This window comes from Setaria italica, chromosome V, assembly GCF_000263155.2.
Source record: "Setaria italica strain Yugu1 chromosome V, Setaria_italica_v2.0, whole genome shotgun sequence".
NCBI classification, from domain to species: domain Eukaryota; kingdom Viridiplantae; phylum Streptophyta; class Magnoliopsida; order Poales; family Poaceae; genus Setaria; species Setaria italica.
In genome coordinates this window covers 32673135-32698352 of record NC_028454.1, presented here as the reverse complement: position 1 = coordinate 32698352, position 25218 = coordinate 32673135, and the positions used below count along the sequence as shown (strand labels likewise).

The following is a 25218-nucleotide window of genomic DNA, read 5'->3' as shown; positions in this document are numbered from 1 at the left end:
TGGTTGTTTTACTGCTTCCGAGGAGCCACAAAATTTAGATGAAGCACTAAATAATAAAGAGTGGAAATCAGCAATGGATGCCGAATATGAGGCTTTAATTAGGAATCAAACTTGGCATTTAGTTCCTCCAAGAAAAGGGATTAATATTATTGACTGCAAATGGGTTTATAAGATAAAGCGAAAAGCGGATGGGAGTCTGGATAGGTATAAGGCTCGTCTAGTTGCAAAAGGTTTTAAACAGAGATATGGTGTTGATTATGAGGATACTTTTAGTCCTGTTATTAAGCATGCTACTATCAGAACAATTCTATCTATTGCTGTTTCTAGAGGATGGAGCCTGCGGCAACTTGATGTACAGAATGCTTTTCTTCATGGTTTTTTGGAAGAAGAAGTGTACATGCGTCAGCCACCTGGTTATGAAAGCAAGGCTACTCCAAATTATGTCTGTAAGTTAGATAAGGCTCTATATGGTTTGAAACAAGCGCCAAGGGCGTGGTACTCGAGGTTGAGCAGAAAATTGTGTTCTTTAGGCTTCAAGGCTTCGAAGGCTGACACATCTTTGTTCTTCTATCAAAAAAGGGCCTGTTACTATATTTATTCTCGTATATGTTGATGATATCATTGTTGCTAGCTCCACACAGGAGGCTACAACTTGTTTGCTGCAGGACTTGAGGAAGGAATTTGCTCTCAAGGATCTTGGAGAGCTGCACTACTTCCTTGGGATAGAGGTAAATAAATTGAGGAATGGTATTCTGTTGACCCAGGAAAAATATGCTAGAGATGTATTGCATCGTGTGGGCATGAAGGATTGTAAACCAGTAAGTACTCCTATGTCTACATCAGAAAAATTGTCAGCACAAGAAGGGACACCTCTTGGACCAAAAGATGCTACAGCATACAGGAGTGTAGTAGGTGCATTACAGTACTTGACTTTGACTCGACCTGATATTTCTTTTGCTGTGAACAAAGTTTGTCAGTATTTACATGCTCCTACGACACTTCATTGGGCGGCAGTAAAGAGGATCTTGAGGTATTTAAAACACACCATGAAGATTGGGCTCCGTATTAGTAAAACCTCCTCTCTTTTGGTGAGTGCCTTTTCAGATGCAGATTGGGCAGGAGATGTAGATGATCGTCGGTCAACTGGAGGATTTGCAGTATTTCTGGGGTCTAATCTGATAGCATGGAGTGCAAGAAAACAAGCCACTGTCTCCAGATCAAGTACAGAAGCTGAATACAAGGCTGTAGCAAATGCCACAGCTGAGATTATGTGGATACAAATTCTGTTATATGAATTGGGAATACAGGCGCCCAGAGCTGCCAAATTATGGTGTGATAATATTGGAGCTAAGTATCTCTCTGCTAACCCAGTTTTTCATGCTAGGACAAAACATATAGAAGTGGATTATCATTTTGTGCGAGAAAGGGTAGCAAGAAGATTACTTGACATTGAGTTTATATCTACAAGAGATCAAGTTGTTGATGGCTTCACAAAACCATTGCCGGTAAGACAATTAGAGATGTTTAAGAACAATCTCAACTTGAGAAGTTTAGATTGAGGGGGAGTGTTAAATGTAAAGATATATTTTGTATTTATCCCTTTGCTATTCCTAGACTTATGCGGCTGTGGTGAATCTTCCAGAATAGATTAGATAGAGTTTGTTGTAACAAACCACAGCCAGTTCTCTAGGGATGGAGCCTATGTAAGCCACCGGTGCCAGGCGTTTTGGTAACCATAAGAATTAACACGCAACCGGCCAGGAGCTCTAAGTTTGGGGCCCTGCCGTTCCACCACATTGCGCCTCTGAAGCTTTTTCACATTCAATTCTCGACAGGCCCTGGAAATGTTGAGAATTTCCTTGTTGTGCATGGAGGAGGAGAAGAACAGACCAACTATGAATGAGATTGCCAAGGGTCTCACAGAGTTCGACGATGAGGACGGGCACCCTGCGTACCCGTCATGACCGCGCGGTAGATGATAAATAGATTAAATTGACGAAGCATGCCTGTTTTTACTCTTTTTTCTTTTTGAAAAGCTGCCTGTTTTTACTTTAGCCAGTAGTCTTCATGCTTAACTCACTTAACTGTTTTTCTGCTTACAAACACCATTAGTACAATAAACGGTGTATAACATGTGTAAGACAAACAGAATAATAACTTGTGAATTAACATGTGTAAGTCAAAATTGTTTACCTACTACTCTCTCATTTTTCAATACTTCAACATAATACTCATATAGATGTGTATCTTTATCCAGTTATGATTGATTTTTAGTTAGTAATTACTCTATAGAGCTTTATTAACACTATGATATTAAGCTTTTTTTTCTCCTTCTCAATCATAAAATGGTAATTTTTAGATGTTGGAGGCTTATTTTAATTTTCCTTTACTAATTTTCTAGAAAGGGCCTCACAATTACACATTTAGTCATTAGTTGTTCTTGTTGGTCTATCATTAGAAGCAAGGAATGCTTTTGTTAATTGAAGAAGATTAGTTATGATTTGTAGTATTACGAGGATGTAATAAGTATTTAAAACAAATTTTGCAAATAGTAATTTGTTATTAGACCCACTTCGTCTATATTCTAGTTACAAAAGGCTTGCATTACATGGAAGACTGCATATATTGGGTCAGTGACTTGACGCTCTACTGTATGTGTGCAATGAAGCATGATGCTCGCTAGGTAGTTGTTTTCACATGGGCACAGGTGCCACATAGTGTTGCTTGCGTGGTTTGTGGTGCATAAGTTGCGAGCTTCCTCGATCTTCCATCTCCTCATCTACTGCAAAGCGACTGCATCACCCTCTACCTCCAAGGCGTTCTACCTCACTCTGGTCAATTGATTTTGTGGGGTTGCAATGCAATCTTATGTTCTTTTCCCATGAATTTTAATTCTTTTGGGATAAAATGAGAAACTTTTTTTGCCCCTTCTCTCCAATCTAATGACCAATGTTGTCTATTCTTGGACTGTATGGTCAAGATCTTGCAGTACGGCAGAGACCAAGATTGGAGTACGCTGCCTATTCGCCATGGTTGAAGGGCCAAGCTGATTGTCTCGTTTGTCCAACCCATTATTTTAGACGTGATGCTTTTGCTTTCCAAAAATGCTCCACGGACACAAGCTCCTCGCTGGCTGTAGCAAAGCGTCGTCCAGTCATCGCAACTTCTGGAGTTCGCCGAGCATCGTGACAGAATCCGAAGCCGACGTCGTCTGTCTATCCTCTCATATTTAGTTCTAGCCTGGACGATCAGTTTACATGGATTGGAAAGCGTTTTATTTTACTTTTTATAGTGAAAATCTTGACAGATGCGTGTTGTGAGTAGTCTGAGTGTTATATGGTTACGCATGTAACGTGGAAAGCAAATAACGAAACATATATGTTAGGGATTTTTTAGAAATCAAATCAGAATTGATAAACTTAAAAATACGGTGGCTTCTTACGAACGTGGTGTCGAATTCTTTTCCAAGTACTGATATACATATATCTTACCGAATACGGAATATTTTAATACATATGGTGAGCTTCAGATTGAGATATGGGTTCTCACGTCGACTCATAAAATTCTACGGGAGTTTATACTTCCATGTAACATACTGAATTTGACATAGATACATGGAATAATTTAAGACACGTGTGAACTCTATGTCTCCGTATATGCTATGCTATGGGAGCACATACAAACACGGAATTTGGAGTTTAATATATACTGAATTTAATATATGTTTTATTAATTATAGTTCTGAATTTTGGCAGAGTTTTTTCTTATTAATTGAGACCCTTAAATCTTCGTAAAATCCAATGGATCAAATCCTTCTCTTTTTTTACGATTAACGTGGGAATTTCTAAACCCTCTCTAACTTCAACTGTATTAAGATAAGTTAGCTCTGGTGGTCCTCTGGGCCAGCAAGGAAATTCCAAATCACGTCCTTACTTCTTCCAAGCATTCCTTCCAAGAAGATTGACGTCAAGCTTCAGCAGCCTCTCGATCTTCGTTGCCATGCATGCTATCGTTCAATTTTCCAATCAAGTGGGCTAGAAATTACGCGCTCAAGCGACTTTCCGACGACTAGCTACCGCTACGTGCCATGAGTGCTCTTTTCAGCACGTCCCAAGTGCCAGATTTTTTATGACAAGTGTCAAGTGATACCACGACGCATTTGCAGGATGCATGCAGGTTGCAGGCCGATGGACACAGATTGATCCGGATGGCCGATAAATGATGTATTTCCTCCGGATGATCCCGAGGGCATCTCTACCAGCCTAATAACTCTAGTTAATAGGGATGTCCCAATATTATTTTCATTATTATTGGAAGAGTTACTTTTGCAGTTTCCCAATAATCTCATCCCAATCCAATTAACATATTGGGAGAGTCACAACTCCTCCTTTGTTTAGGGAGAGTTGAGGTGAATTATTAGGTTATCCTAATAATTATTGAAAAAAGGAAAAGGTAAAAGGAGACTGCTGGAGCACTATTTTCTTATCAACTCTCCCCAATATGATAGTTGGATTCGGGAAAGGAAAACTGCTGGATGCTCTGAGTTCCTACACGCATTCTTCGCCTTGCAAATTGCGCAGGTTCTCCGTCCTGTTACGCCGTGTTGGATGGGCAATTGCCAATTGGACGCAATTCTAACCCTACTTGTAGTATTTTTATGGTCAACTGCCGGTTGCGAAACGATTATATGTTGATCTGTTTACGTATCCATGGTTATTATTATATATGCGCATATATATGATCTATTCCATGCCGTGTCTATCTAATATATAATCTAAGCCTAATCCGACCGACGACTTCAAGCTTGTTGCAATGCGAGTCAGTCAAGCTGTCTACCTGTCTGGCTCAGACAAATCCAGCTTCTCTTAAAAAAAGGTCGACGGCACTACCTTCTTCAGGACATAGCCAAATTAGGGAGATAAAATTAATTAAGGACACGAGACGGCATTTCATGGAGCGCGCAAGAGTTAGGCCCAAGGACGACGACGTAGGTAGCGTGTAAGAAGTGGCGTTCAAATCTGGAGGACGATCAAACATTGTCGGATTCACCACACATATCTGTAAGGGCATCGAACAGTAGTTCGGCAAGCATGCCGAATAATTTCATTGATCATAGCACGATCTGGTGGACCACAATTTTGTTTTGGATACTGTGCACTGAACCACGAGCAATTGCCTAGCGTGTCACTAGCTTCTGTCTTCATGGGGCACACGACACGTATACGTATATCCCAGTCACTTTCATCAACGAATATTCAAAGGTCCAATTCCCTGGAACCAGTGTAATCTACTGCAACCATACATATACGGCATACGCTACACGATGGTAGGCCAACACTGACCTTCGCGATCGACCGAGACCTCGCACGCACGCACGCGTTCATGCTGGTGACAGAGAGCTAGTATCTGTGAAGGCTGATGCATATACATGATGTGATTAACCCCATGCACGCAAGCAACGTTCGGGAGCTGTGTGCATGGGCAGATCAGTGGCCATCTTGCCTCCCGTTCTTGCACGAGCACAACAAAGTGGAAAGATGGCAAGCAGATACGGAACCTGCCTTGCCTTCATCTTGCTGCTCGCCACCGTCGCGCCGTGCCCGTCGGCGTCGGCGCAGCACACGCTAGGCGCCGGCTCCTCTCTGTCGGTGGAAGACCACGAGCGGCCGTTCCTGACCTCCCCCGACGGCACTTTCTCCTGCGGCTTCCGGGAGGCCGGCGAGAACGCCTTCTCCTTCTCCGTTTGGTACACCGGCGCCGTGGAGAAGACCGCCGTCTGGACGGCGAACCCCGGCGCCCCCGTGAACGGCCGGGGCTCGAGGATCTCGTTCCGCCGCGACGGTGGCCTGGCCCTCGACGACGCCAACGGGACCACGGTGTGGGAGAGCAAGACGAGCGGCGGCGGCGGCAGCGCCCTGGCCGTATCCCTCCTCGACACCGGCAACCTCGTCATCTCGGACCCGTCTAACAACAGCGGCCGCGCCGCGTGGCAGAGCTTCGACTGGCCGACGGACACGCTGGTCCCGTCGCAGCCGCTCACCAAGCACATGAAGCTCGTCGCCGGCTACTTCAGCCTCTACTACGACAACGACAACGTGCTGCGCCTCCTCTACGACGGGCCCGAGATCTCGAGCATCTACTGGCCAAACCCGGACAAAGATCCGTTCAAGAACGGCCGGACAACGTACAACAGCTCGAGGATCGGCGTCCTCGACGACAACGGCTTGTTCCTCTCCAGCGACAATCTGGGAGTCAACGCCTCCGACCTCGGCCCCGGCGTGAAGAGACGGCTGACCATCGAGCAGGACGGCAACGTGAGGATCTACAGCATGAAAGCGTCCACGGGGGGCTGGACGGTGACGTGGGCGGCGATGGCGCAGCCGTGCTACGTCCACGGGCTGTGCGGCCGGAACGCGATCTGCGAATACGAGCCGAGCCTCAGATGCTCGTGCGCGCCGGGGTACGAGATGGTCGACCGGCAGGACTCGCGGAAAGGCTGCAAGCCCATGTTCACCGTCACCAACTGCAGCCTGCAGGCGTCGCCGTCTCCGTCGCCGGAGCAGCGGTATAAGTTCGTCAAGATGCCGCACACCGACTTCTACGGCTACGATCTGTGGTTCTACCAATCCGTCACCTTCGAGTACTGCAAGAAAATCTGCTTGGAGACGTGCTTGTGCGTCGGCTTCTCCTACAAGCTTGAGGGCCAAGGCGTCTGCTACCCGAAGAGCGTGCTGTTCAACGGCTTCACATCTTCATCGTTCACCGGGACCATCTACCTCAAACTACCAATAGATTTCAACGCCTCAGCGCCTACGGCCACCGCGCGGAGCACCGCAGGCCTCGCCTGCGATCCTAACGTTTCCGTGATCGTCCAAGGGTCACCAGGCACGTTCGGGAGACCCGGAAACGACGCGAAGTGGCCGTACTTGTTTGCGTTCGCCGGAGTACTGGGAGTTCTCGATCTGATCTTCATCGCGACAGGGTGTTGGTTCCTCTCCAGCAAGCAGAGCATACCCAGTTCGCTGGAGGCAGGATACAGGATGGTGACGGGCCAGTTCAGGAGGTTCACGTACCGGGAGCTCAAGGACGCCACGGGGAACTTCAAGGAAGAGCTCGGGCGCGGCGGCTCCGGCGTCGTGTACCGCGGCGTGCTCGACAAAGGGAAAATTGTGGCGGTGAAGAAGCTGACGAACGTGGCGGGAGGCGACGAGGAGTTCTGGGCGGAGATGACGGTGATCGGCCGGATCAACCACATCAACCTCGTCAGGATCTGGGGGTTCTGTTCCCAGGGCAAGCACAAGCTTCTCGTGTACGAGTACGTGGAGAACGAGTCGCTGGACAGGCACCTGTTCGCCACGGACCGGACGCTCCCATGGCGTGAGCGATACAGGATCGCGCTGGGCACGGCCAGGGGCCTCGCGTACCTCCACCACGAGTGCCTGGAGTGGGTCATCCACTGCGACGTGAAGCCGGAGAACATCCTGCTGACGCGGGAGTTCGACGCCAAGATCGCCGACTTCGGGCTCGCCAAGCTGTCCAAGAGGGACGGCGCCGCCGGCGACAGCATGCAGCTGTCCCACATGAGAGGGACAACGGGGTACATGGCGCCAGAGTGGGCGCTGAACGTGCCCATCAACGCCAAGGTCGACGTGTACAGCTACGGCATCGTGCTGCTGGAGATCGTGATCGGGAGCAGGATCTCTGAACAGAGGACAGCCGGTGGTGAGCGGCTGGAGAAGTCGCAGATCGCTGAGGTCCTGAGGCAGGTGGTGGCCAGTGGGGACATCGAGCCCTTGGTGGATGGCAGGTTGCAGGGGCAGTTCAATCCCCCGCAGGCCCTGGAAATGGTGAGGATTTCTTTGTCGTGTATGGAGGAGAGGAGCAGCCGGCCGACGATGGATGACATCGCCCAGGCTCTCGCAGCGTGCGACGATGAGGACGAGCACCCTGCCTACAGGTCATGACTCGTGAGTCGTGACCACCCGATAAAAATGGCACTGAACTTTAGCTGTAGTAATCTGGGAATTGGGAAGGTCAGTCACTGCGAAGTCTCTTCAGGGTAACACTTGCTATTAACTGTTTACAATATTAGGCCGACAAATTAAATGGTTGATGATGCTTAGAGCGCACTTAATTGTTTTATATATGTGTTTAATTGTTGACTTTCGATGCGATTTTAGAACCTATTTTATCGGAATAACGAAATGCAAATCTCAAAATAAATTTTGCTGTGCCAATACTCGCATCAAAATTGCAGTAAGAAATGTCTTGGCCTCTTTGGAGATGCTATTATTGTAGCCTGGCACGTAAGAAAACTCCAAAACTCCAAGCGTTTCTCAAAAAATTATTCTTCAAAACTATGCATTGAGGATTTTAAAAAAAAAATTTACCCAAAAACATTTTAACCGACAACGATCACTTAATAATAATCCTCAATATTTCCAAAACAGACCACCTCATCGTCCTGCTCTCCTTCCCGTCTCATTCTTTCTTCTCCCCTCCCCCCATTTCCAAAACAGACCTCTCCTTCCCGTCTCATTCTTTCTTGTTCCCCACCCCCCCACCGGTCCGCCAACTTGGTTGAGATGTCCACGCCGGCGGTCTTGCATCCCGCAGCCGAGGTAGTCGCCCGCCTCCGTCGCCGTGAAGGCAAAGTGCCCTGACTGCACGTGCTCCGCGTAGTGCATGCTGTTCCCGTACGGCGACGTCACCTGCACCACCATCAATTGAAGCAAAGAGCCCCAGTTACTCAAACACAAGCATGGCCATGGTTTCCGCATCCCAAATCACCGGAGGCCGATGGGCGCATGGCGCTGCTCGCTTACCCTGAGGGAGATGCGGTGCGATTCGGGGAGCTGGGGGGGAAGTTGGGGTCGGGCCCGACGACGTGATACTTAGCCGACGGCCATGGAGTTGACCTTGATCTCATCGGAGATGCACTTGGTGTGGCCGGACTCGAGGTCGAACCGGAGGGCTCGCGCCGGCCGCGGGGCCGAGAGGAGCGCGAAGGCGACAAGGAGGAGCAGCGCGGATGGGCGCGGCCACATGGAGGCGGGGGATCCGGGGCGCCGCGCGGCCATTCACGGGCGAGGGACTCGCGTTTGGCTCGTGGGGAGGGGAAGGTGATGTGCTCGTGGATGCTTGGACCTTGTGAGCGCGACTAGTTGGAGAAGGTTTCTCGACTGATCCTCCGCGTGTATACGAGGCGACGAAACGTCCGCGTATTTTTATGGAAAGAATAGGAACTAATTTTTTTTTTCGATTTTGGGACAATTTTAAGGAGTTTTTTTGAGTTGAAGCCAGGGACGCGAAGGGCCTCAGCAGTTGGTTGACATCACCTTTGAGGGCCACTAGCAGCATGGCACCCACACGCAGCAGCCCAAAACTACCCTAAAAAGGCGGCCGGATGCGCGGTTTCCCGGCCCGCCGGGCCCGCTCGCGGTTGGGTCGGCGGCTCCAGGGAAACCATTCGCGCCGCCGCCCTGCCGTCGTGCAGGCATGCAGCCAGCCGTTTTGGAACCGAGCCCTCGGCGCATTCCGCGCCGCTCCACCACACAGCGCCGGCAGCAGTTGCCTCAGGCCACCGGCGGCCCCAACCAACTTCTCCGCCGGGCTGCGACAGCGGTGGCTCGCCGCGCAGGTGAGGCTTATCTAAAATCTCCTTTTTGTTGCCGTTAGTGCTTAGTGCCTCTGGGGAATTCTGACGAACACCCTTGGGGCACCGACGAGCCTGCTCGATGTTGTCATAGTTCCAACTGCTGCAACTGCTGATCTTTCAGTGTGAGGAATGAGGATAATGGATCGCTTGGCTTAGCCTCATGATGCTGTCTGTAACATCTGGTAATTTTTCCACTCATCGACGCCGCAAGCGTAATGTTGTCAGTTTGTCATAGCACTGGCATATTCAGATACTTATTGTGCTGCAACTTGCTAGTTTTCTCAAAAATAAAAAAAATTAAGAGCAGGTAGATGACTTTTTCAGCTAGTACTTTGTTTGCTTTTGAATTCGAGGGCGCAACTTTCAGATTCTAAAATTCGTTAAAATTAATGCAACTTAATGCTGCCACCTATACGTCTCACTTGTATAGAGATGAGGTGGCCTCTCATGGATGCAAATGCAAGGAAGGGGTCATCAGAGGTGGACTAAAATATTGGACACTGTTCTGACGCAGCAGAGGATCTAAGAGCAATGCAAACAAAACTCTTTTTATGTAGATGAAATCTATGTGTTGAAATTAAGTGAATTAGGACCTGTTTGTTTCCCTCATGGATTATATAAGCTTTGGATTATGGTCCAAGGGTAGTAAGGTAAAAAATCATCATGGGACCACTTTGGGATAACAAATAATCTGAAATAAGCTACCCATGTGTCTTAGAAGTTAGAAGGCTTATAAACAAACTAACTTTTTCATAGTTTAATCCAACAAGATATATCACTGTGAGAATATTCGCTACCATCGAAACAGCTTCATTTTTTCAACGATCCATTACAATTGAACAAAATCAAAAAAGCCTTTTAATCACAAGCAAACTGGATAGGCTAGAGAGGAAACCCAAACATGAACCACCAACAAAATGGAAAAACTTATATAGAATATATAAAAGAACATTAACAATAGCAGTATTACTAGGGGATCTAAAGCCTAGTTCATGGCATGGATTGCTGCTTTCCATGCATTTCTATCTAAGGACATCTCTTTAGGTATATTGCACCCATTCAAGTCATTCCTTTATTATCTTCTCCCATGTCAGATTCGTCTAACCCCCGCCCCTGCTAATATTATTGTCACACCTTAAGAATCTACTATGCATTGGTGTCTCTAGATGCCTCCTTTGGATATGTCCAAACCATTTTAACCGGTGTTGGACAAGCTTTTCTTCAATGGATCTACCCCTAGCCTATCATGTATATTGTTGTGTAACTCAGTTCGTCCTCGTATGAACACAAATCCAATGTAATATACTCATTTTCTGCGACATTTGATTAGTCAAACATGTCGCCTCTTGGTAAGCCGACATTTTGCACCATACAACATCGCAGGTCTAATCACTCTTCTATAGAATTTACCTGTTAGCTTTCATGCACCCTGATTTAATTCTGTGGCTAACATCTTCATCAATATCCCCACATCGCTGTAGCATGGATCCCAAATATTGAAAAGTATTTTTTTTCTTGGGCACTACCTGACCTAGGAAACATCTTCCTCCTCTAGTCTAGTAGAACCACAATCTCACAACTCATACTTAGTCTTCAATCTATTAAGTCTAAAACCTTTCAATTCTAGAGCCTGTCACCACAGCTCCAATTTCCTATTCATCCCCTCCCTACTCTTATCAACTAGCACTACATCATCAACCAAGAGTATACACCCAGGGATATCTCCTTATCTGTCCTTTGCGACCTCGTACATCACTAAGGCGAATAAATAAAGGCTCAACACTGACCCTTGATGTAGTCCTACTTTAACTGGAAGTCATAAGTTTCACCATCAGTTCTTCGAACATTATCGCAACATTGTTGTACATATCCTAGATGAGCGTAATGTATTTTGTTGGGACTTTGTGTTTGTCCAAAGGCCACCACATTACATTCCTTGGTATTTCATCACAATCCTTTTACTAAAACAATGTGTGGATCTGTCTTCTGCTCCCTATGCCTCTCTATATGTATCCATTACAATTGAACAAAATAATAAGTCTACATTTGTCCTGACATGGACTCGTAGAACAAAAGAACTGACTTACTTTCTAGCAGAAACTCCTTTTCTTACTTTCAAATATTACTCCAGAATTTGAAGTAATTCTTCATTTTGCAAATTTAAACATTGCAGCTCACCATGAGTAGGCGGGATGATCATCTTCATCATCACATGCCAATAGTGCTTTTACAATGTCATGCATTGAAGGCCTGCTGTTTCTTTCTTCAAGACAAGCTGTAGCAATTTTCAACATTACCATTGCTTGCTCAGGATTGAATTGACCATGCAGCCTTTGATCAACTATATCCTTGACACTGCCACTCTCCGTATACTGTTTCAAGACCTGTACGAATTGTTTAATCTCGACTTCTGTCCCATCCACTGTTACCCCACTTGAGATCCTACTTCCTGTCACAATCTCAATAAGGACAACACCATAACTGTAGACATCGACTTTTGTGTTGATTGGGGAGTTCAACGCCCATTCTGGTGCCATGTAACCCATTGTTCCTCTCATGTGGGTAAGGTTGAAACTGGATCTGTCTCTCCTTGAGAGTTTGGCTAGTCCAAAGTCTGCTATCTTAGCTTCAAAATCTCGGGTCAGGAGTATGTTCTCTGGTTTTATATCACAGTGGATCACCCACTCAAGGCATTCATGATGGAGGTAGGCCAAGCCTCTTGCTGTTCCCAATGCAATTTTGAATCGCTGGCTCCATGAAATTAGCCTCTCACTACTTACATTGCCAAATAGATACCTGTCCAGTGATTCATTCTCCACATACTCATAAACCAGTAGTTTGTGTTGACCCTCAGAGCAAAAACCCCACATCCGTACTAAATTCATATGGTTAATCCTTCCAATTATACTCATTTCTGCCCACAATTCCTCCTCACTGTGTGAGAAATTTGTTAGCTTCTTCACCGCCACTACTCGCTTATCTTCAAGTACTCCTCTGTAAACGATTCCAGAGCCCCCTCTTCCAATCTCTTCCTTGAACTTTCCAGTTGCTTCCTTTAACTCCCGATGTGTGAACATCCTGAATTGGTTTGTTACCATCCTATAGCCTGCCTCCATTGATTTGGGAATGTCTTGCTTGCTTGAAAGAAACCACCAGCTTGTACCAGTGAAGAGCAGTACTAGGGCTCCCAGTATTGCTGCAAACACATAATAAGTTGTCCAATTTTTATCGACACTGTTTATGCCATACATACTTGAAGATCCTTGTACAATCTCAGGAATATTCCGGTTGCACGTGAGACGGGACTTTCTGGAGTCTGAGGATGTTGATATCCCCAAATTTTTCGGTAGTTTTATATAGTTGTCTCCAGGAAAATGTGGGTACCTGTAGCCGTTGAAGAGAAGAACTTTGGTGTAGCAAAGTCCAGGTCCCGTTTTGTATGTGAAACCAGCACATGAGCAAATCTCCAAGCAGGCCTTCTTACATTCTTCTAGTGAGATGGACACGTTATATGTCTGATCAAAGCCATAAAAGTCAGTATGTGGGAGCTTGATGAACTCAAAGTCTTCTGCCTTGTAACTTCCATTGCAGATTTTGCTGAAGTTTGGCCGGCAACCTTTGTTCCAATTCTGTGGGTCAGTCATCTCATATCCTGGGGGACATGAGCAATGGAGGCTTGGCCAGTATTCACATATCCCATTCTTTCCACATAGCCCATGCACACCACACATTTTTGCTACAGCCTCCCATGAGACTATCCAACTCCCTCTTGATGCATTCAAGCTGTACATTCTGAGGTTTCCATCATAATCAAGTGTCAGCCTTCTTTTGGTCATAGTGCCCCAATCAGAAGACTTTACTTTAAGTAAATCACTTGACTGGAAATAACCTTCAGCATCAAGGACTGCAATTCTCGAGCTGTTGTAATTTGTCCGCCCATTTTTGTACACTGTGTATTCTGCACTTGGCCAGTAGATGCTTGATATATCTGGCCCATCGTACATGAGGCGCAGCACATTGTCATTATCAAAATAGAGGCTATTGTAACCAGAGACTAACCTTGTTCCTTTGGTTAGGGGCTGAAAAGGAAGCAAGGTGTCAGTTGGTGAAGAGAAACTTCCCCACAAAATTTCACTGTTGCCATTTCTTATGACAAGGTTGCCGGTGTCAAGAAGGACAACTGTCGTGCCCTTGCCAGAGCTCGTCTTACTGTCCCATGTCACGGTGCCATTGACATCAGTCAGGACCAAATTGCCATCATGGTTCAGCAAAACCTTGGAGCCCTGACCATTCACAGGGTACTTGGGATTTGCAGACCACACAGTGGTCTTTTCCGCAGTGTTGGTGAACCAGATGGAGAAGGAGAAAGCATTCCTTCCAACTTCATAGAAGCCACATGAGAAATCACCATCTGGTGAGGTAAGGAAGGTGTGTTTGTACTCTTCTACCAATAAGGATGAGCCCCTACTTAGAAGCGGCATGGGTGAAGCATCTGAGCATGGAAGAATTGGGAGCAATGGAAGAATGAAAAGAAAGAGGAACGTGGCCATTTTTCGTGGTGTGAGAGATGTGCTATGGTTCTTCCATTTATGAACTTATTTAGCCCTAATCTAGCTCCCACTTACTGCCTAGGCACTTTTTTGGAGTCAAATTTGAATTCCTGCTGCAACTTCTTACTTCAACACCTAAGCCAGGAATATGTAGGTATTTCTTCAAGCAGACTGTCCCATCTGAGTCACCTATGGCGGCTTTGGGATGATGTTATTGGATTAGGGAATTCTTTAAGTTCCCGCTTTGAAGGTTGAAGTCTTAATTAACCTGAGTTAAGAGTGCAAATAAATCTGTTTCCTTTTGATTTTTTAGGACATTACATGCAAGATGGTAGACGTGCTTTCTTCAATGAAATATCTTTGTCCTCCTTCTTTCCATATAGCACCAATTCTGTTGAGCTATCTATCAGAGGCCAGCCCTCTGAAATGGCAACAGAAGTTTGTTGGTGACAAGCTGCCTTTTCTATCTCAATATCGATACTTCTGTAGTCATTGGTTCTCATTAGGTCTTTCTGTGGGGATAAGCGAAACTGTGAGTTGCTCACTACTTTGAGCTAGGACTTCATAGCGTTTATTGGTGTCATTATTTGGAAAGAAGAATCAGATACTGTTACATGATATTCGGGCTTATGAGTCATTAATTTATGTAGTCCTGATTCACTTCTCACTGTCTACCAAAGAATTTTCGTGAAGACAAACTTGAACCCATGCTGCTAATTTTTATTTCTACACCTAAGCGAGGAACCAGTATGTATTTCTTCGCGTGGATTGTCTTGTATGAGCCTGTGGCGGCTTAGAGAGAGAGAAAAAAAGAGGAATGTGATATAATTAGGGTGTTTTTTAAGTTCCTATTTTGAAGGTTGAAGGGCCTAATTGACCGGAACTATGAATCTGAATAAATATGTTTACTTTCTTTTTTGTATGACGTTCTGTGCAAGATGCTGCATTTGTTTTCTCCAATGTCAACCCTTTGAACCGGCAACAGAAGTTTGTTGGTGACAAGCTGATTACTCTCTCAATTTCAACATTTTCGTAGTCAATGTTCTTTCTTTGGTCTTTCTGTTGTGGGATAGGAATTATGTGCTAATTTGAACTAGTATTGTCCTTCTTTTTATTTTATGAGTTGGACGAATTGCTTTTGTGGACAGGTGGTTTAGCTGCCTGCCTTTTTGCCTGTTTGTTATTCTAACGAAAATGACATTTGAGTGCTACTATCTATTGATCATAGTTTGGATTTAGAAACCAAACAAAGAGATAATGTCAAGCATCTTGAGCTACATAGTGCAAAGTACCATGATACTTCTGTTTATCCGTTACAGGTGTGGTTTGCTGTATGGTGCTACAGGTTGCAGGCTCAAATCATACATTTGAGGCAGGAACTGTTGGACCGCACATGCTTTAAACCCAGAAAGTTGTGCTCCTTCATTCTGGGTGTTGCTCAGTAACATAGACACTGCTTTAAATGCTTTGTTGAAGGTCTGTGCATTCTTTTCTGACCAGATGTTCCATATTAACAACATGACAACAATTTTCCAGCCTGACCTGTAATCCTTCAGAACCAGAAGCTTTGATCCACTGCCAGACCACCAGAGCAATGCAGCTAAAGTGATTAACTGATTATATTCTGGCGTCTGCTGAATTCCTCGCCACAAGTTGATTTCTTTGAAAATTTACTTGGAATAGGAGCATCGAAGAACCAGGTGAGGCATGGATTCTGGTTGGGTTCTGCACGAAGTAACAGATGGGGTTCTGGTTGGGTTCTGCACAAAACACAACAATGAGGTTCTTATGTTATATGTTCCAACCTCGCTTGTGCAGATTGTCAGCGGTGTGACATTCATTGTATAGCTCAATAGAAAAAGATTGCGCTCCATGGGGTTCCAGCTCGGTGTTGAATGGAAAAGAAAATGACAGTCAATCCGAAGAGCAGGTATGGTGATTGAGATAGCTAACCAGAGCCTGTTTGTTTTGGTGTCCCGGTAGTTTTTAGCATGGACTCCTGACCAGGCAACAACTATCATGACGTTGCCACTGCCTGTCTGCCTCCCAGTTTTTAGTAAAGCCACGATTGGTTTACCTGTCTTCTAGCTTTGGCGTGCAGAAACGAACTAAAGTTCATTTTCCCTATTTTATGTTCCAAATGATTGATATGGGCGGCATTATTTATATTCCATATTCAATCACTTCAGGCCGCCGTAGCTTTCTGTGATTTATGCCTTGTAGCAAGTATCTGGTTCGGCGTGCTTCTATAATGTCAGCTCAATGAACACAAATATGGAAGAGATGTTAATGCATTTGCATTTTGCAGTAGTGCTCTAGTTTTGTTTGTGCAAGTTTTGCGCGCAGAGCTTCCGTTCCATGGATACAGTGTCGCCATAACGGACTAGAACACGGCTGTTGTCGTTGTCGCCAGTTTCTGAATGAGATCTTCAGTTCAACGCTGTCAGACCAGAACAAGGTGGACGTGCCGGGGCCGTCAGCCTGTACACGGCCTTGAAAGCGTCCAACTGTACTGGGAATGTCGCAGGTAGGTCGCTCTCGCTCAGACGCTGATGCAGGTGCGAACAGATAAAAAAACAATTTATATTTAGAGCACAGTTGATTTTCTTTTGTCCTGTATGTATGATTATATCCGTGTAACTTGGAACCCGTGGAAATGCCCATGTATTTTTAATGCAACGTTCCATCGCAATAAATTACGAAATATTTGTGCACAAGTTTTTTATAGAAACCTGAAAATGCCCATGTAGCCTGAGATTCTAAAATATTGTGGTAGAGCGAAGGAAGGGCTGAGCCCATTCGACTCATTACTTGGTGCTCACGTTTCTTTTTTTTAACGAACAGGCATGAAATCTACCTATTATAGTAATTAAGGAGAAGAGCTCACATAAACAGCGACATTATACAACACAGATTTTAGAGTTGGACAAAAATCTCTCAAAGCTCTAGCTCCCGCAATGCTCCACGTTCTGTTCGGCTGTACAGCCCTGCGGCTGCAGCTGCTGCCGCCCGTGTTTAATCTACTGTAGCAGCTGCAGCAAAGCAGGCTTGCTGGCTGGCTGCACACCCGGAAGAAGCACAGCCGAACAGAGCATTACTTGGTGCTCATGTTTCTAGCTAATTATTATTCTAGGGGTACATAACGCGCTTGTCGCTAACAAGATGTTTGGGATGGTTTCGTCAAAATCGGAGATGCTCCGCCTCTACGGGGGTGGATGTGTGCTGAGTTGTTTGAGTAGTACTGCGTATAATTAAAAAAAAGAAAGAAAATACGGTAATGCTAGGATCCGCGCGTCCAACGTTGGACAAAAAAATCGGACGAGGGACCCAGCCACCACCTCCATGAATTCTTATCCACTCATTGTCTTCTCCACTCGTTCTCTTCTCTAAGCTCCAGCTGCTCTCGTCCCTGACACAGTAGAGATGGAGCCCATGGGGGGAGCTGCTCCGCCCACGCCGCCGCTTGCCGTGCGCCCGCCGGAGGAGCTGCTCTGCACCCACGCTGCCCCTCGTCGTGTCCGTGGCGCATTGCAAGCTCACTGGGACTCGGTTCGAAGAGTTTGCTGGTGACGATGGAGGGTGGAGTTCACTGGCGAGGTCGAGCTCGGCAGCCGGCGGCAATGGCGGCCACGGGAAAACTCGAATCCCGGGGAAGCCGATGCTCGGGGCTGTCGATGGAGGGGTTGGGGGCGGACCTCAGAGGATGAGGGAGCTTCGGGTGGCGGCGACTTGGAAACGGTGGAGGGGATGCGGAGGATTTGGCCAGCGGCTCCTACTCCGTGCTCATTGGTGGCCATAGAGGAGTCTAAAGATAGTTCTCCCCGACGGTCATATTGCAATAGGTAGATTTTTTTGAGGAAGTGCTATAGATATGCGTGGGTGTTGGCATCCTCTGACGTTGTGCGATTGATTTTCTAAGATGTATCAACGTTGCAATAGTGATGTTGCACGATTGATTTTCTTATATGTATCGACGTTGCAACAGTTGACTTGTGATGTTTTATCTGTAAATTTTTTATGTTGTAATGTTTGCTCCCGTACGGGCTCAACATCAACCTAGGATGATTGTTTGAAATGTTGCATGAAACATATGTTCGATGTTGCGGTAGGAATTTTTCGTCACGAATATTATGTTTAGCTATTTTTCACATATTTTTCAATGTTGTAATCATAAATTTTCAATGTTGCAGCTGTTTTGTTTTGATTTTATAATGGAGCGTCCAATAATTAGAGTAGATGCATGCGTTCGACGGGAGTTGTTCTGCCGGACGACCGGATGCTAGCACGCCCCTAGAAAATACAAAATACACCATGCAGCTGCACACTTCGGCCCATTTAAACGAGAGGCCTCGGCTGCGGCGAAGGCTGCAACTCACACGCTTCCAGTTGCGGCCCACCGAAGCACCGACCACTGTGTTCGGAGCTCTTCGGAATTCCTTTTCCGCGCCGCTCCACCACGCCGGCCACAGTAGCCGGCTAGCCGCCACCCGCCAGGCTCAGGCAGCCACCAGACTCTCCACCCGGCGCTACTCCGGTCAGCCTGCAGCGCAGGTGAGGCTCATCTCCCATCTTCATCTGCCGCTGTTATTGGCTAATGCCTTTGGGGAATTCCGCCGAGCACACTGAGGGCAGGGACAGCGGACAGTGCTCGATGTGTCGTAGCTGATGCTCCCACCGCTGCGACTGCAACTACTGATACTGATATAGTAGTGAATATAATAGTATATTATTCTCATGGATATGGATGCACTGGGAATGGAAAGTGGCCTCTCACAGTCTCGTGGGTGCATTAGGCATGATAACTTGATAGGTGTCCTCTCATGGATGCACCGAAAGGGGTCTTTGAAGAGGACGAAAAATACTGATAAAACAATGGGCATTTCTGGAGCTTATATTACTCATCAGGAGATCTAAGAGTAATGTGAACAAAGTTGGTTTATTCTACCTCAAAAATAATTTTGTTGTAGATGACCTATGAACGTCAAGAAGTTAGTAGGCTGGGTGCTTATGCAAGGCTTGTTAAAGTTTTGTAGTTCCGTTAGTCACTTCCTTTTAATGCAAAACGTGCTAAGGCATGGCCGTGAAAAAAAAGAGAGAAAGAAGTTAGTGACCCAGGAGGTTTAAAAACAAGCTAATATTTTTTTTAAAGTTTCATGCAAGAAGACATTACTATGAGGACATTCACCACAAATGTAAAGGTAAAAAAGGGAAAAGTTAGTGACCCAGGAAGTCTACAAACAACCTAACAATTTTGAAGTTTCATTCGAGAAGACATATTCCTGAACCATAGCGTTATTGCTTATTGCTGCTCACAAATCACCCTGAGTAGGCAAGGTGATCGTCTTGTTCAGCACATGCCAAAAGAGATACTACAATATCATTCATTGTAGGCCTGCTGTTTCTTTCTTCAAGACAAGCTAGAGCAACTTTCAGCATTGCCGTTGCTTTCTCAGGGTTGAAATGACCTTGCAGTCTATGATCAACTGTATCCTTGACATCTCCACTCTCCAGAAATTGTTTCATGACCTGTACAATCTGTGTAAGCCCAATCTCCCTGCCATCCACAGTTATACCACTTGAGATTCTAGTTCCTGTCACAATCTCCAGAAGGACAACACCATAACTGTAAACATCAACTTTTGCATTGATTGGAAAGTTTAAGGCCCATTCTGGTGCCATGTGCCCCATTGTTCCTCTCGTGTGGGTAAGGTTGAAACTAGAGCTGTCTCTTCTTTGAGAGTTTGGCTAGTCCAAAGTCTGCTATCTTAGCTTCAAAATCTCGGGTCAGGAGTATGTTCTCTGGTTTTACATCACAGTGGATCACCCACTCAAGGCATTCATGATGGAGGTAGGCCAAGCCTCTTGCTGTTCCCAATGCAATTTTGAATCGCTGGCTCCATGAAATTAGCCTCTCACTACTTACATTGCCAAATAGATACCTGTCCAGTGATTCATTCTCCACATACTCATAAACCAGTAGTTTGTGTTGACCCTCAGAGCAAAAACCCCACATCCGTACTAAATTCATATGGTTAATCCTTCCAATTATACTCATTTCTGCCCACAATTCCTCCTCACTGTGTGAGAAGTTTGTTAGCTTCTTCACCGCCACTACTCGCTTATCTTCAAGTACTCCTCTGTAAACGATTCCAGAGCCCCCTCTTCCAATCTCTTCCTTGAACTTTCCAGTTGCTTCCTTTAACTCCCGATGTGTGAACATCCTGAATTGTTTTGGTACCATCCTATAGCCTGCCTCCATTGATTTGGGAATGTCTTGCTTGCTGGAAAGAAACCACCAGCTTGTACCAGTGAAGATCAGTACTAGGGCTCCCAGTATTGCTGCAAACACATAATAAGTTCTCCAATTTTTATCGACAATGTTCATTCCATGCATACTTGCAGATCCTTCTACAATCTCAGGAATATCCCGGTTGCACGTGAGATGAGACTTTCTTGAGACTAAAGATGTTGATATACCCAAATTCTTCGGTAGTTTTATATAGTTGTCACCAGGAAAGTTTGGGTAGCAGTAGCCATTGAAGAGAATATCTTTGGTGCAGCAAAGTCCAGGTCCAGTTTTGTATGTGAAACCTGAGCAGGAGCAAATCTCCAAGCAGGCCTTCTTACATCCTTCTAGTGAGACAGACTCGTTGTAGGTCACATCATAGCCATAAAAGTCGGTATGTGGGAGCTGGATAAACTCAAAGTCTTCTGCTTTGTAACTTATGTTCCAGCTTTCGCTGAATTTTGGCCAGCAACCTTTCTTCCAGTTCTGTTGGTCAGCCATCTCATATCCCGGGGGATATGAGCAGTGGAGGCTTGGCGAGTACATGCATATCCCATTCTGTCCACATAGCCCATGCACATTACACACTTTTGTTATAGCTTCCAATGTGACTGTCCAACTCCCACTCGAAGCATTCAAGCTGTATATTCTGAGGTTTCCATCATAATCAAGTGTCAACCTTCTCTTGATTAAAGTGCCCCAATCAGAAGAATTTTCTTTAAGCCCATCACTCGAGAGGAAACAACCTTCAGCATCGAGGACTGCAATTCGGGAGCTATTGTAGTTTACCCACCCACTTTTTAGCACATTGTAGGATGGTTTTGGCCAATAGATGCTTGATATATCAGGACCATCATACATGAGGCGCAGCACATTGTTGTTGTCAAAATAGAGGCTTTTGTAACCAGAGACTATTGTTCCTCTGGTTAGGGGCTGAAAAGGAAGCAAGGTGTCAGTTGGTGAAGAGAAACTTCCCCACAAAATTTCACCATTGCCATTTCTTATGACAAGGTTGCCGCTGTCAAGAAGGATAACTGCCGTGCCCTTGCCAGAGCTCGTCTTAATGTCCCATGTCACGGTGCCATTGCCATCAGTCAGGACCAAATTGCCATCATGGTTCAGCAAAACCTTGGAGCCCTGACCATTTACAGGGGACTTGGGATTTGCAGACCACACAGTGGTCTTTTCCACAGTGTTGGTGAATCAGATGGAGAAGGAGAAAGCATTCCTTCCAACTTGGTAGAAGTCACATGAGAAACCACCATCTGGTGAGGTAAGGAAGGTTTGTTTATACTCATCTACCGATAAGGATGAGCCAGTGCTTAGCATAGACTGGGATGAAGCATTTGAGCATGGAAGAAAGGTGAGCAATGGAAGAATGATCAGAGAGAGGAATTTGGCCATTTTTTGTGGTGTGAGAGATACTGTATGGTTCTTCCATTTATGATGTTCGGGTTCTTGAGTCATGAACCTATTTAAATCTGATTTAGTTCACACTTGCTGCCTGGGTGCATTCTCTGGTCAAATTTGAATTCCTACTTCAACTTCTTTCTTCTATGCCTAGGTAGGTATTTCTTCAAGCTGACTGCCCCATCAGAGTCACCCATGATGGCGTTGGGATAGATATGATTGAATTAGTTAACTATTGAAGTCCCCATTTTGAAGGTTGAAGTGCTTAATCAACCTGAATTGTGAGTGCAAATAGATCTGTTTCCTTTTCCTTTCGTAGGACGTTCCATGCAAGACGCTAGACGTATTTTCTTCAATGAAATATTGCGGTCCCTCTATATTTTCATATAGCACCATTTATGTTAAGCTACCTAACAGAGGCCAGACCTCTGAATTGGCATAGAAGTTATTTGGTGACAAGCTGCCTTTCCTTTCTCAGTGTCAACACCTCTGTAGTCATTGGTTCCACATTTGGGTCCTTCTGTGGGAGTACGTGAAATCGTGAATAACTAGCTACTTGGAGATAGGACTGTCCTAGCTTTTTTTGGATGTTGTCATTTGGGAAGAAGAATTGGATACTGCTATATGATGTTAAGGCTCATGGGTCAACTTATGCAGTCCTGATTTACTTCCCACTCTCTGCCAAAGAATTTTTGCAAAGTCAAACTTGAATTTATGCTGCCATTGCTTTTATGTTGGTCCAAGCAAGGAACAGGTAGGTATTTCTCCATGAGGATAGCCTCATAGGAGTTCATGGCGGCTTAGAGAGAGTAAATTATGGTATTTTTAAAGTTCTTGTTTTGAATGTTGAAGGGCTCAACTGACATGGGGTATGAATCCGAATAAATCAGTTTACTTTTTTTTGTTGGTTTTTTAGGACATTCCTTGCAAGATGACTTCCTTGTTTTCTTCAATGTCAGCCCTTTGAATGGGCAACAGAAGTTCCTAGGTGACAAGCTGATTATTCTCTCAATGTCCACACTTTCATATTCAATGTTCTCCGTTGGTCTTTCTGGTTGGGTGATGGGGATTGTGTGCGAACAGGTGTTGGTTAGATGACATATCGCTATTAATTTGTGGAGGTAGGCGCCGAGCCGCAGCGCCAGTATCTATTGATCGGAGTGTGGATTTACAAACTAAATAATAAAGAAATGATTTCAAGCATCTTGAGCTACATATTGCGGAGTACTGTTACTACTAATCTTTATTCGTTACAGGTGTGGCTTGGTGCAGGTTGCAGCCTCAGGTCATACATTCGCCAGCCAGGAACTGTTGCTGAGTCCGTAGCATCTGCTTGTACCCTGGCTGGCAAATGCTATAGGTTCAGTAACGCAGGAACGGTTGGGTTCTGCAGGAAGAACAACATAAAAAGATGTGGTTCATCGGGCTCCAACTCTTCCATATGAGGGTGTTGACTCTTGACAGTTGATTCAAAACCCGATGGAGTTATGATGGATCCATTGAGAAGGAGCAGGTATGATGGCAGATACAGGTAGCCAGAGCCCTGTTTGTTATAGTGACAGTGATAGTTTTTAGCATGGACTTCTCTCTTCTGAGCAAGCAACTATCGTGAGTCGTGACGTTGCCACTGTCTCACCAATGTTCAATAATTTCGGCGTGCAGCAACAAACCAAAGTTTATTCCATACACGGTCATCTCAGGCCGTAGCCGTCTGTCATTATATTTATTGCAGCAAGTTTATGATGCAGTGTGCTTTTATAATGTCAGCTCAATGAACAGAAATGTGGACGCAACCTGAATGCACTTGCAGTACTCTGGTTTTGTGTGAACTCTGTTTTGCGTCAGAAATCCCGTTCCATCTTCCACGAATTCAGTCGCCGAAACCGTTCTTAGCTTCTTGACAAGTTCAAAATGAAATCAGTTCAACTGCATCAGGACAAAATAAGATCGACCGGTTCCTGTTTTCCTGAAACTGTCATCTTGGTTAAGCAGCTTTGTAATTCTTTTCCTGTCTGAGCACAAACAAGGCTCGCGCACATCAATAGGAATGCTTTTTTCTAAGTAGTTTTTCTAATAAGTTGGCCGCAATGATAAGCGAGTTTATCGCTAGAAAATTCAGGTGTTTGGCAATACCAATTTTCTAAAAACTTATTTGTCTAAATTAAAAAAAATAAATATGCCCCAAAGAATATGATAACTTGCTCGATTGCTAATTCAATGTTGCTATCACCTAGATATTCTGGAATGAAATTATTAACTTTGAATTTATATTTACCATCTCTGAAAATTTCCAAATCTAAAGCGCTCGTCAATTTTTTGCAAAAAAACATCATCTCTTCATGCTTTCAAAATTAACTCTTCGCCACCATTAGTAAATGCAAAATAACAATTGTCTGATATTAGAGAAAAACTAAGTTTCATGTATGTTTATATCTAGACGATTTTAGAACCACGGAAATTCCAGCTCATTTTATTGCAACGATTCATGGGAAATGTTTGTGCACAAGTTCTCAAAAAGGAGTGTAATACACTGAACTTCAGCCCATCAATCGAGTGAACCCAAATCTTCGTGGTCACGGGCCGAGACACCTCAACGCTTTTAGTTAAGGCCGCGCGCGGCGCGCCCCCCGGGTTAAGAAAAAAAATTCCTTATTTGATATAAAAAATAATATAATTTCCTCTATGACACTGAAATTTTTTACACCGGATTTAACTTTTATGACTTATTTGGCATTCCGTCCTTTGCATCTCACTTCTGTCCAAAGTGCATGTCAGATTATTGATGAATGGACCAAAGTACCCTCAAGAATGGACAACATCAACTGAACCCACATCTTCCATCCCAGATCACATCCTTCCATTCTTGTCGGTCCTCCCTCCCTAAACACCAACCTGTGCAACGGCGATTATGCTCTCGAACTGGATCCTGACATCCTATGTTAGCTGGGAGTCATCCGCGCGCTCTTCGAGGACACTATGCTGTCTTAGCGGTGTTTGGTTAGAGCGACTAAAGTTTCCCTATCAAATCGTATGAATATTTTATCACATCATATGAATATTTAGATACTAATTAGGAGTATTAAATATAGATTAATTATAAAATAAATTGAATAAATGAAGGCTAATTCGCGAGATGAATTTATTAAACCTAATTAGTCCATAATTTGACCATGTGATGCTACAGTAAATATGTGCTAATCATAGATTAATTAGGCTCACACGGGACAACTTCTTCCTATGGAAGACTCAAGCCGTACCATTGCTGCAAGCACAGCAGCTCTTCAGCTACGTCACCAGCGCGACTACAGCGTCGT

The 25218-nt window shown here is 45.0% G+C and overlaps 2 protein-coding genes, 2 long non-coding RNA genes and 2 pseudogenes across 5 annotated transcripts; 3 read left to right on the top strand and 3 right to left on the bottom strand.

Moving 5' to 3' along the window:
* Positions 1–5343: 5343 nt before the first annotated feature.
* LOC101759084 (putative receptor protein kinase ZmPK1) lies at positions 5344–8167 on the top strand. The gene has a single exon (XM_004969432.3). It carries the CDS (start codon positions 5478–5480, stop codon positions 7962–7964), a length of 2487 nt encoding a protein of 828 aa, XP_004969489.1. The 5' UTR covers positions 5344–5477; the 3' UTR covers positions 7965–8167.
* A 140-nt stretch (positions 8168–8307) lies between these two features.
* On the bottom strand, positions 8308–9282 carry LOC101758675 (annotated as a pseudogene).
* A 193-nt stretch (positions 9283–9475) lies between these two features.
* Positions 9476–16919, top strand: LOC105914343. 2 transcript variants are annotated; one of them, XR_002677849.1, is made up of 5 exons: positions 9476–9640; positions 9780–9840; positions 15528–15908; positions 16027–16138; positions 16517–16919. It is a non-coding gene; the product is annotated as an uncharacterized LOC105914343 (long non-coding RNA). The 2 variants fall into 2 exon arrangements; XR_001164025.3 differs by lacking the exon at positions 16517–16919 and having other exon boundaries at positions 15528–15684; positions 15765–15908; positions 16027–16511.
* LOC101757984 (putative receptor protein kinase ZmPK1) lies at positions 11833–15549 on the bottom strand. Its single transcript, XM_004969431.3, has one exon. The coding sequence runs from the start codon at positions 14206–14208 to the stop codon at positions 11833–11835; it is 2376 nt and encodes a 791-aa protein (XP_004969488.2). The 5' UTR covers positions 14209–15549.
* A 1673-nt stretch (positions 16920–18592) lies between the features above and the next one.
* On the top strand, positions 18593–23716 carry LOC111257260. Its single transcript, XR_002677680.1, has 2 exons — positions 18593–18759; positions 23161–23716. It is a non-coding gene; the product is annotated as an uncharacterized LOC111257260 (long non-coding RNA).
* LOC101752476 lies at positions 18774–23258 on the bottom strand (annotated as a pseudogene).
* Positions 23717–25218: the final 1502 nt, after the last annotated feature.

Bases quoted from the DNA above. Each gene is read 5' to 3' on its own strand.
- LOC101757984 (XM_004969431.3), bottom strand. From the start codon at position 14,208: ATGGCCACGTTCCTCTTTCTTTTCATTCTTCCATTGCTCCCAATTCTT.
- LOC101759084 (XM_004969432.3), top strand. From the start codon at position 5,478: ATGGGCAGATCAGTGGCCATCTTGCCTCCCGTTCTTGCACGAGCACAA.